The 12079-nt window shown below is 40.9% G+C and overlaps 1 protein-coding gene across 6 annotated transcripts in view; it reads left to right on the top strand.

Annotated features, from left to right (window-relative positions):
* Positions 1 to 12079, top strand: part of ankrd6b (ankyrin repeat domain 6b) — a 185008-nt gene that overhangs the window by 168413 nt on the left and 4516 nt on the right. For all 6 annotated transcript variants that reach the window (XM_072277847.1, XM_072277810.1, XM_072277818.1 and 3 more), the window contains 3 exons: positions 1214 to 1402; positions 7099 to 7251; positions 10100 to 10213. In XM_072277847.1, the coding sequence (XP_072133948.1) occupies positions 1214 to 1402; positions 7099 to 7251; positions 10100 to 10213 (456 nt within the window). The remainder of the gene's footprint in view (positions 1 to 1213; positions 1403 to 7098; positions 7252 to 10099; positions 10214 to 12079) is intronic.

Below are 12079 nucleotides of genomic sequence, written 5' to 3'. Positions count from 1 at the left end.
TTATGCAATAAGGGAGATGATCTTGTAGCACAGTTAGAAATTGGCAGGTATGACATTGTGGGCATCACATGGATGAAATATCATAGTTGGGAGCTTAACATCCAAGGATACACATTAGTTGAAAAGACAGGCAAGGGGTGAGTGCCCTTGGTAAAAAATGAAATCAAATCCTTAGGAAGAGGTGACATAGGATTGGAAGATGAAGAATCCTTGTGGCCAGAGTTAAAAAACTGCAAGGTTAAAAGAACCCTGATGGGATTTATATGCAGGCCCCCAAACAGTAGCTAGGATGTGGGATATAAATTTCAACAGGAAATAGAAAAGGCATGTAATAAGGATAATGTTACAATAGTCATGGCGGATTTTAGTATGCAGGTAGATTGGGAAAATCAAGCTGGTGCTGGATTCCAAGAGAGGGACTTCGTAGAATGTCTACAAGATGGCTTTTTAGAGCAGCTTGTGATTGAATCCGTAAAGGGAAAAGCAATTCTGCATTGGGTGTTGTGCAGTGGACCAAATTTTGATTAGGAAGCTTAAGGCAAAGGAACCCTTGGGAAACAGTGATCATAATATGATTCACGCCACAATTTGAGAGGGGAAAGATAAAGTCAGATGTATCAGTATTACAGTGGAGTAAAGAGAATTATAGAGATGTAACAGAGGAGCTGGCTAAGGTTGTTGGAAGGGATGATGGCAGAACATCAATGGCTGGAGTTTCTGGGGCAATTCAGAAAGCATAGGATAGATGCATTCCAAAGATGAAGTAATCTAAAGGGAGGATGATGCAAGCGTGGTGACAAGGAATATACGCATGTTCATTTAAATTGGAAACAATTAAGTTAGGGCACAGTAGCCCAGAGGACAGGCGTTGAGGATCTATGCCTGAAGTTTTGCTTCCTGACATCACTGCTTAGTTTATCTTTGGTTCTTTAGGAATTTATGTGCAGTGAAACTTAACATTGTAATGTATATTCCAGGATGACTGTGTATGGGAAGAAGGCAGGGGAGTGGGGATGACTGGAAGAATTGGATCAGCCCATGATTAAATAGTGAGGCAGACTCGATGGGCCGAATAGCCTACTTCTGCTCCTATATCTTATGGTCTTATGTATACAAGTTAAAGATGTTATCTGGATTCTAGGCTTTGAATGAGATGCTCTTCTCTATTAAACTTATTACTGGTGAATTTACTGAATTTATTACTGGTGTGCAGGGTTCTGCTCTTTCTGATCCTCCTCCAGTGCTAGACCAGCAACCTCAGCGAGATAACAGACACAACAGGAGAAGAAGAAATAAACATTGCTGCTGTTCCCCACCTCCACAGCAAGGCCCTCTCCCACATAATTTCCGTGCTTACCAGCTCTACACGTTATACAGAGACAAAGAAGGCAAAATCATGCAGGTAAATGTACAATTCAACACTTTTGATTGCCTTTGTTTCCTTTAGAATGGCATGAAAAAAACCTCACTTCATGGCCAGTCTGTGACTGTCTGCTGAGGTGTGAGGAGGGAGCTGCCCCTCTGACTGATCTTAAAGAGCAAGTTGTTATGGTGTGTTTTATGGTTTGTGATTCACGTGGGAGATCACTGTGAAGGTATTTGTTGCCAGTGTTGGGTGATCCAACTGTTCCTTCTGTCAGAATGATTGGTGCCAATGATTTAGTTGTTGGCTGCTGTTTCTCAGAATGCCTGCAGGATTATAAACATTTGTTGTCGTTTTTTTTCCAAACCAGTATAAAGGAGAAGGTTGTTTTCTTTGTGGTTTGCATAAAAATATTGTTTTTTCTTACAATAACAAAGTGATATTTCCTGTTTTCAGAGCAGTCCCATCAATCCCACTTATTTCCTTGTAACTAATGTTTTCTGAAAGGCTTATTAACCCCCAAATGATTGTCCTGCCACCCACCTACACTAGAAAGAATTAAACCATCATTAGCATTATTCAGCAGAGAAACATGTCGTTTGGCCTGCTGTGTCAATATTAATTCTACGTCCCTCTGTACTCTGTCCAGATGCCTCTTAAATGCTTTAACTGCTCCTGCCTCCACAGCTCCTCACAGCTCACTCCAGATACCAATTACTCTTTGTGTGGAAAAATTTACCCTTCTGGTCCCCTTTAAACCTCCTCTTTCTCACTTTAAAGTTTTGCCCTTTCATTTCAGTCATCCCTGCCATGGGGAAACAGACATTGACCCACCTGCCTTACCTAAGTCTTTCATAATCTACCTCTATCATGTCACTTCTCAGCCATCTTCCCTTCAGGGAAAATAGACCCACTCTATTCAATCTCTCCTTATTCAAACAATACATTATTGGGTTGTGGGAGCAAACCAGAGCATTCACATAATGACATGGAAAATACAGTATTTAAACCCCACACAGACAACACCACCATGATCAACTATAGATCACTGTGTGGAGGCAGCAGTACCACTGCTGTGTCACAGCACCTCATAGTTATTCCAAGGAATGGTGACCACATTATAGTAATAATAATAATGTCACAAATTCAGAGCCTCATCTCGAATCATAAGAATTACACTGTGCACTTAAGATAATTTCCTGCTATCACTGATAGTTTTTTTTATATTAACTATAGTTTTTACCTCATGAAGACCTTGCATTATTTAATTTTTTTTGTCCAAAAGGCAAAACTATCTCTGGACTTCTAAGAGGAGCATTTCACTCTTTGATGTTCAGTTATTACAAATTTGGGCTGCACTCTAAATAACCCAGCAGATCACTGCTCCTTGAAGCACACGTGTAATGTAAGATTATAATAGTAACTATTAAATTAGCCTGAAGGCTTAGTTTGATTATTAAAAACATTTTGATGTATTCTGGACTCTTGCACATCCCTGAATTTAATATCTACCGTTTTTCCTCTTTGAAGATCCTTAACACCTTTTTTTTGGGATCAGGATGACTTATTTTCACTCCAATTCTGGGATGATTGATGAGGGTGATGTGAATCTGCAGGCTCTAGCATGGGTGGGGTACAATAGGGGAAGTGTGGAGGGTAGTTTCAGAGGTGACGTGTTCTTTAACTGTTTACACCAGGCTCCCCTGTGGTCCCAGCCAATGGATTTGAGATTTACAATGCCAACCAGAATGCTTCTCTGTCCTAAGCAGTTATAGACAGTGATTTTTCCACATTCAAGGAAGCTTTAAGAATATTCATAGAAACATAGAAAATAGGGGCAGGAGTAGGCCATTCGGCCCTTCGAGCCTGCACCGCCATTTATTATGATCATGGCTGATCATCCAACTCAGAACCCTGCACCAGCCTTCCCTCCATACCCCCTGATCCCCGTAGCCACAAGGGCCATATCTAACTCCCTCTTAAATATAGCCAATGAACTGGCCTCAACTGTTTCCTGTGGCAGAGAATTCCACAGATTCACCACTCTCTGTGTGAAAAAGTTTTTCCTAATCTCAGTCCTAAAAGGCTTCCCCCTTATCCTCAAACTGTGACCCCTCGTTCTGGACTTCCCCAACATCGGGAACAATCTTCCTGCATCTAGCCTGTCCAATCCCTTTAGGATTTTATACATTTCAATCAGATCCCCCCTCAATCTTCTAAATTCCAACGAGTACAAGCCTAGTTCATCCAGTCTTTCTTCATATGAAAGTCCTGCCATCCCAGGAATCAATCTGGTGAACCTTCTTTGTACTCCCTCTATGGCAAGGATGTCTTTCCTCAGATTAGGGGACCAAAACTGCACAGAATACTCCAGGTGTGGTCTCACCAAGGCCTTGTACAACTGCAGTAGTACCTCCCTGCTCCTGTACTCAAATCCTCTCGCTATAAATGCCAGCATACCATTCGCCTTTTTCACCGCCTGCTGTACCTGCATGCCCACTTTCAATGACTGGTGTATAATGACAGTCTCGTTGCACCTCCCCTTTTCCTAATCGGCCACCATTCAGATAATAATCTGTTTTCCTATTTTTGCCACCAAAGTGGATAACTTCACATTTATCCACATTAAATGAACTACTACTTATGTCCTGGTAATGTCTTATAATGACAGAACTGGAAGTAATGTGCCTTTTTCTGCACCCTAGTTTACATTTTGCAAATAATGTGGCCTAACTGCAGACAGCAGGGTGAGTATCAGTTCATCAGGGTAACAAATACAGCTCTCAAAGTGTTATCTCTCAATGCACAGAGTATAAGAAGTAAGGTGAATGATCTTGGTGCACTATTACAGATTGTCAGGTGTGATATTGTGGCCATCACTGAATTATGGCTGAAGGATGGTTGTAGTTGAGATCTGAATGTCCAAGGATACACAATATATCAGAGGGATAGGAAGGTAGGCAGAGGGGCTGGTGTAGCTCTGCTGGTAAAGAATGGCATCAAATCAGTAGAAAGATGTGACATAGGATCGGAAGATGTTGAATCCTTCTGGGTTGAGTTAAGATACTACAAGGGTAAAAGGACCCTGATGGCAGTTATATACAGGCCTCCCTGCAGTAGCTGGGATGTGAACCACAGATTACAATGGGAAATAGAAAAGGTGTGTCAAAAGGGCAATGTTATAATAGTAATGGAAGATTCCAACATGCAGATCGATTGGGAAAATCAGGGTGGTTATAGATCTCAAGTGAGTGAGTTTATCAAATGCCTATGAGATGGCTTTTTAGAGCAGTTTGTCGTTGAACCTCCTTGGGTATCAGCTATATTGGATTGGGTGTTAGTAATGAATCAGAGGTGATGAGAGAGATTAGGGTAAAAGAGCCCTTAGGAGGCAGTAAAATCACAATATGATTGTGTTCAGCTTGAAATTTGGTAGGGAGAAAGTAAAGTCTAATGTAGCAGTATTTCAGTGGCGTAAAGCAAATTACAGTGGTATGACAGAGCAGTTGGCCAAAGTAAATTGGGAGGAGTTGCTGGCAGGGATGACAGCAGAGCAGCAAAGACATGAGTTTCCGGGAAAATTGAGGAAGATGCAGGACAGGTATATTCCAAAAACGAAGAAATACTCAAATGGCAAAATAGTAAAACTGTGCCAACAAGGGAAGTCAAAGCTAATGCACAGTAAGAAGCCATGCAACAAAGCAAAAATTAACAGGAAGACAGTGCTTGGGAAGCTTTAAAAAACCTACAGAAAGCAACTAAAAGAATCATTAGGAGGGAAAAGATGAAATACGAAAGCAAGCTAGCAAACAATATCTAAGTGGATAGCAAAAGATTTTTTCAAGTATGTGAAAAATGAAAGAGATGAGAGTCGATAAAGGACCGCTAGAAAATGAGGCTGGAGAATTAATGGGGACAAAGAGACGGCAGATGAACTAAATGAGTATTTTGCATCAGTCTTTACTATGGAAGACACTAGCAGTGTGCCAGATATTGAAAGGTATGAGGGAAGAGAAATGAGTACAGTTAATATTACAAGGGAGAATTTTGCTCAAAAAGCTGAAACACCAAGGGGTACATAAGTCACCCTGACCAGATGAACTCCACCCTAGAGTTCTGAAAGAGGTAGCTGTGGAGGTCGTGGAAGCATTAGTAATGATCTTTCAAAAATCATTGGACTCCGGCATGGTGCCTGAGGACTGGAAAGTTGTAAATGACACTCCACTCTTTAAGAAAGGAGGAAGGCAGTCAAAAGGAAATTATAGACCAGTTAGTCTGATCTCAGTGGTTGGGAGGATGTTGAGTTAAAAGCTAAGGGTGAGGCGATGGAGTACTTGGTGACACAGGACAAGATAGGACAAAGTCAGCACGGATTCCTTAAGGGAACATCTTGCCTGACGAACCTGTTGGAATTCCTTGACATTACAAGTAGGATAGATAAGGCGGTTGCAACGGATGTTGTATACTTGGTAGAAGGCAGCGAGTGGGAATAAATGGATTCTTTTCTGGTTGGCTGCCAGTGACTAGTGGTGTTCCACAGGGATCGGTGTTGGGACTGCTTTTTATGCTGTACATCAATGATTTAGATGATGGAATAGATGGCTTTGTTGCCAAGTTGCATATGATATGAAGATTGCTGGGGGGCAGGTAGTGTTGAGGAAACTGGTAGGATGCAGAAGGACTTAGACAAATTAGGAGAGTGGGCAAGAAGGTAGGAGATGAAATACAATGTTAAAAAATCAATCATGCACTTTGTTAGAAGAAATAAATGCTTTGTCCTTGTGCAGAACACCCTGAAGGTTAACTTGCAGGCTGAGTCAGTGGTAAGGAAGGCAAATGTAATGTTAGCATTCATTTGAAGAGATCTGGAATATAAGAGCAGGGATGTGAGGCTGAGGCTTAATAAGGTGGTGAGGACTCACCTTGAGTACTGTGAACAATTTTGGGCTCCTTATCGAAGAAAAGTTGTGTTGACATTGGAGCTGGTTCAGAGGAGTTTCTCAAGGATGATTCCAGGAATGAACGAGTTATCATATGAGGAACATTTTTTGGTTCTGCATCTGTCCTCACTGGAATTTAGAAGGATGAGGGGAGATCTCATCGAAACCTTTTGTATGTTGAAAGTCCTAGACAGAGTAGATGTGGAAAGGATATTTTCCATGGTGGGGGAGTCCAGGACAAGAGGGCACAGCCTCAGGATAGAGGGGCGTCCATTTAAAACAGATGCGGTGAAATTTCTTTAGCCAGGGGGTGGTGAATTAGTGGAATTTGTTGATGCAGGTGGCTGTTGAGGCCAGGTCGTTGGGTGTATCTAAGGCAGAGATTGATCGGTTCATGATTGGACATGGCATCGAAGGTTACGAGGAGCCCAGGGAGTAGGGCTGAGGAGGGGAAAAAAGAATCAATGATGATTAAGTGGCACAGCAGACTCAAAGTCCAAATGGCCTTATTCTGCTGCTATGTCTTATGGTCTAAATGCTGTTGGCCTGAATGAGAACACTGATCTTCCCATGGATTGAAGGATTTTACATGGATATATTGTTGCTGGTATCTCTGCTGTGCTGTGAGGTGTCTGCTTAAAGTCTTATCTTTTCACCCAAACTTTTGGCCTTGTTCTGTTATCTGTGTATTTGCTGCTTTAAGTCCTTATTTGTTTGGTAATGCTTCCTGAACTACATTTTCATCTTTTTGCTACAATAAAGATACTACATAAACATGTTGTAATTATTGTTCAGGCCCCCATCAATGGCTGCCGTTGTGAACCTTTGATCAATAAATTAGAGAATCGCCTTGAAGCTACAAAGGAAGAAATAAAAGCAGAACTGGAGATTGTGCAAGGAAAGTTAAATACAAAACTTGGAGAACTGGAAAGAAGGAATAAACATGAGGTAAGCATTCTCTATACAGATTCAGATTTTTTTTAAACCTGTTGGCCTAAAGTATTAACATTACTTTTCTAATTTCATAATTTAAATACTAATGTCTGATCTTATCTGAAATAAAATCAGGCCCCTGGCAATCTGTGAGTCATCACCTGTGTAGTTTGGCTCCAGCTTCGGAATTAATGCCGACTGCTAGGATTTAGAGAATGCACTGTGGTGATTAGGTGTTTTATGTATGAAACTGGAAAGAGATTGATACTAATTAACTGAAACTGCACTGGCTTTCTACAACTTTAACACTGACTCAAATCATCTGGTAACGAGCAGCAGCTAAATCCAACTTCAATCCTGTTCTAATTAATAGTTACTCCCAATTAGCCGGAAATATTTACACATATTCTACCTCACCATTTATGTCTTTGTTTCCATGTTAACAATTGTTTAAGCAGTGAACCAAATCTCTCCTATCTGGCTTCCGCCTACCCTTGTCAATTCTACCAAGTGCAGTTCATTGGGTAAAATTCCTAGCCCGAGGTCTCACCCAATAACTGGCTCAAAATCCTCCCAGCCCCTCTGATTTATGAAACAACATTCATTCTTCCGCGCATATTAAAATTTCAAGGCTAATGTCCTTTGCAAGTAGGAATTGAAAATGAAATTTAATAAAAGACATCAACAGTCCTTGCTGCACACCAAAGGACTGAAGTCACCTGAGTTGAAAAATATACACGGGTACATTCTGTCGCAAGTCAGCCAGCATCTACAGAAAGGAATAAAGGGTTTACGTTTTGGGCCAAGACTCTTAATCAGAACTGGAAGTGAAATGGGTGGAGGGAAGGGAAAGGAGTGCAAACTGGGAGGTGATAGGTGGAACTAGGTGAGGGAAGGTAGGTGGTGGGGGAGGAGAACAAAGTGAGAAGCTGGGAGGCGATAGGTGGAAAAGATAAAGGGCTGAGGAAGAACTAATCTGATAGGAGAGGAGAGTGGAGCATGCGAGAAAGGGAAGGAGGAGGGACACCAAAGGGAGGTGATATGCAAGTGAGAAGCCAGGATGAGGAACAGAAAAAGAGAAAAGGGCAAGAAATTCACAGAAGTTGGAGAACCTTGATGTTCATGCCATCAGGTTGGTGGCTACTCAGCCACAATATAAAGTGTTGCTCCTCCAACTTGAGAGAGGCCTCATTGTGGCAGTAGAGGAGGCTATCGACTGACATGTTGAAATGGAAATGGGGATAGGAATTAAAATGGTTGCTCACTAGGAAATCTTGCTTGTTGCGGATGGAGCAAAGGCACTCAACAAAGCGGTCCCCCAATCTATGTCGGGTCTCACCAATGAAGAGAAAGTGAGACCTTTTCTTTACTAATCAGCTTCGGTCTTGGTAGTGGGTTATATTTTTTTTATATAATAAAATTACTATAGTTCAATGTTACAAATTGATTAACTTGTATGAATATAGGATAAGGAGTCTTTATGTGTGATTTAGTATAATGTATTGATTTTTTTTCCTGTACTCTGTATTCTTATATGTAAATTAATAAAAATATTGGAAAAGAAAGAAAGTGAGTCCATGGGTTGTGGGAACATTTCAATGCTGGGGCAAATGACGTTGAGTGTAGTTATCCCCTTTTGTTCAAGAGTCTGTTGGTTGAGGGGTAGTAACTATTCCTAAACTTGGTGGGGAGTCCTGAGTTTCCTGTACCAGCTTCCTCATGGAAGCAACGAGAAAAGTGGTATCCTGGGTGGTGGGGTCCCTGATGATAGATGCTGTTTTCCTGCGACGGTGTTCCATGTAGATGTGCTCAATGGTGAGGAGGGCTTTACCCTTGATGAACTGGGCCGTACCCACTACATTTTGTAGGATATTGGTGTGTCCCTACCAGACTGTGATGCAGCCAGTCAATATATTCTCCACCACACATCTACTGAAGTTTGTCAAAGTTCTAGAAGTCATGACGAATCTTTGCAACCTCCTAAGGAAGCCAAGGTGCTGCTATGCATTCTTCGTAATTGCACTTACGTGCGGGCCCAGGTAAAATATCCCTTGATCAGTTTACACATCTAAAAAGCAGCTCGTATGTGATCTACAGAGCAACTACAGCACGCATTCAGATAATCTATCTAACATAACAACATTTGGATACAATGGTCTCAATTAGAACAAAAGACTGGTGCAATATGCCAGTGTTCAAAGCCAGCACCTTATATGGCCAGTAGAATTCTACTCTTGTATGTTGTTTATTGCTTTTGCCTATACCTAGTACACTCTGTGTACATGCCTGTCATATGCATGGAGAAACAGGACTGAATGTCTAGAAAAGCACCAGCAGTTTACAAAGTATCTGATAGAATTTTATCAAAAACATAGTTAAATTGAGTCATGTAGCTTATGAAAATCTGTGTCGTGAGGTAGAATTTCTGTCTTATTTGGAACATGATGCGTTGATACTAAAGAACACCACTCTCTTATGTATCTGTTCAGACTATTTCCCCATACTGCAATGAGGAAAATACCTCTTTCATTCCTTTATTTCCCATGATGAAGGATCACAGCTTTAATGTTTCATAAATGTACCGGTATATGAATCTGATATTTCTCTCCAGCAGCAATCTGTGCATGATATCGATGACTTAACGAGTGTCTTGTATCTTCTAACTGCATCTTACTGGCAAATATTTATTTGTTATATTACAATAAACAAATACAATAAAGCTAATATTGATTTATCTGCTGATAATTCCAATTTTCCTGAAAAAAGATTTATCCAGTTTTCCTGCAATCAAAATAGAGTTAAGATTTAGCATTGTATAAATATGCACAGAAGCTTTATTCTATGTTTTGAATTTCAACCTCAGATCAGAGTCTTAGAAAAGTTAACATCTGAACGGATTTCAGTCGAGCGGACCGAATGCCTGCACCGTATTGACCAGCGTGCGGCACTGGAGCGACTTGAGGGAGACAGACGTCAGGTAGAACCACATCTCTTGATCATCAATAATATCACAACCTAAAATTGAGAACAAGGTTATTTGTTCAAAGCTGAGGACTTTCATTATTTTTTTCCCTCTCAGTTCAAGCTGGTAAAACCTTAGGTATGGGCATAGACAAGCACGCTCATTTTTCAATTGCTAGGAACTTTGAGACTATTCTAGTGGTTCTTAGTATTGTGGTCCTAATTGTTAATGCTATTGTATAGGATGCTACCAGATGTAGATATTACTTTTGAGGCAGTGTCTGCCCTATTCATGTTCCATAGTCTTCCGGTTTCCTCTTTTAACTCAGCATATTTCTGGTGTCTTTCACTTATTTCTGTATGCTATATGTGATTGGAATGGATATATCTATTAAGTAAGGGGCTCTTGCTTCTATATCCTCTAATATATCCAAATGGTTATTATGGATTGTCTTATCTGTAATAATAAATCAGGCATAATATTATTTGTAGGATACTGACTCTAAAACAGGATCAAGCTTGTATTTATAGTAAGGTATGGTGTGTTTTATGAGTTTGTATCTTAAAGCAAGGTTTTGGTGAATGATATTTGCCACTTGATTGTGACTGTGCAAGTAATCAGATTGAGTTAAACTGCAGCAGGATCCTATAATGTGTTGTATTGTTCCTGGTTTCTCTTGGTATTTTCTGTAGTTATTATCTTGAGTTTGTTGGTCTTTTATTATGCATTTTTTATATTTTTTGTGCTAATCACCTGGTCCTGTATTGACACAAGGAACCCCTCTGTTTCTGAAGAGATCTCCAAGTCTGATCCAGGCATAATTATTACCATTGAGATTTTTTATTTTATTTACACCACTGCATAGGAAGCAACATTTGCTCAGAAGCTGGAAAGTCTGTGTTCGTCTCTCTAGAGAAGAAGACTTGGATCAATCAGTGCATGTTATTTATGATTTCACACTTGACCTATGGGTGTTGGCCACATATGTGGAAAATACATTCCTTGTCTTCTGGAGGTTTTGTTAAAATCTCTTGGAGTCTTCAGATTTGATACCATGACCTCTGTGTTCCCACAGCCACTAGGCACAGATTCTGCCAGCATATGCATCATTGTTCAAATCTGCCTTCATAACATAGAAACATAGAAAATAGGTGCAGGAGTAGGCCATTCGGCCCTTCAAGCCTGCACCGCCATTTATTATGATCATGGCTGATCATCCAACTCAGAACCCTGCCCCAGCCTTCCCTCCATACCCCCTGATCCCCGTAGCCACAAGGGCCATATCTAACTCCCTCTTAAATATAGCCAATGAACTGGCCTCAACTGTTTCCTGTGGCAGAGAATTCCACAGATTCACCACTCTCTGTGTGAAGAAGTTTTTCCTAATCTCGGTCCTAAAAGGCTTCCCCTTTATCCTCAAACTGTGACCCCTCATTCTGGACTTCCCCAACATCGGGAACAATCTTCCTGCATCTAGCCTGTCCAATCCCTTTAGGATTTTATACATTTCAATCAGATCCCCCCTCAATCTTCTAAATTCCAATGAGTACAAGCCCAGTTCATCCAATCTTTCTTCATATGAAAGTCCTGCCATCCCAGGAATCAATCTGGTGAACCTTCTTTGTACTCCCTCTATGGCAAGGATGTCTTTCCTCAGATTAGGGGACCAAAGATACAACATTCCAAAGATAGCTCATGACCTGTTGCTCATTGGAGACAAGGAGAGGTGGAGAAAGGTTCCCCATGGACCTATTATGGCAGTTCAGCTTGCTTAAGAGGCCGCCTCATGTCCTAGAAACTCAGGAACCATTGTGTTTCCTGGTCTTTTGGCTGGAGCTACTGAGGCCAAGTCGATTTAAAGGGATCAGAAGGGCAAGTTTT

This window comes from Mobula birostris, chromosome 2, assembly GCF_030028105.1.
Source record: "Mobula birostris isolate sMobBir1 chromosome 2, sMobBir1.hap1, whole genome shotgun sequence".
Classification (NCBI taxonomy): domain Eukaryota; kingdom Metazoa; phylum Chordata; class Chondrichthyes; order Myliobatiformes; family Myliobatidae; genus Mobula; species Mobula birostris.
Note: the sequence above shows the minus strand (reverse complement) of the source record. Positions and strands in the feature narration are given on the sequence as shown.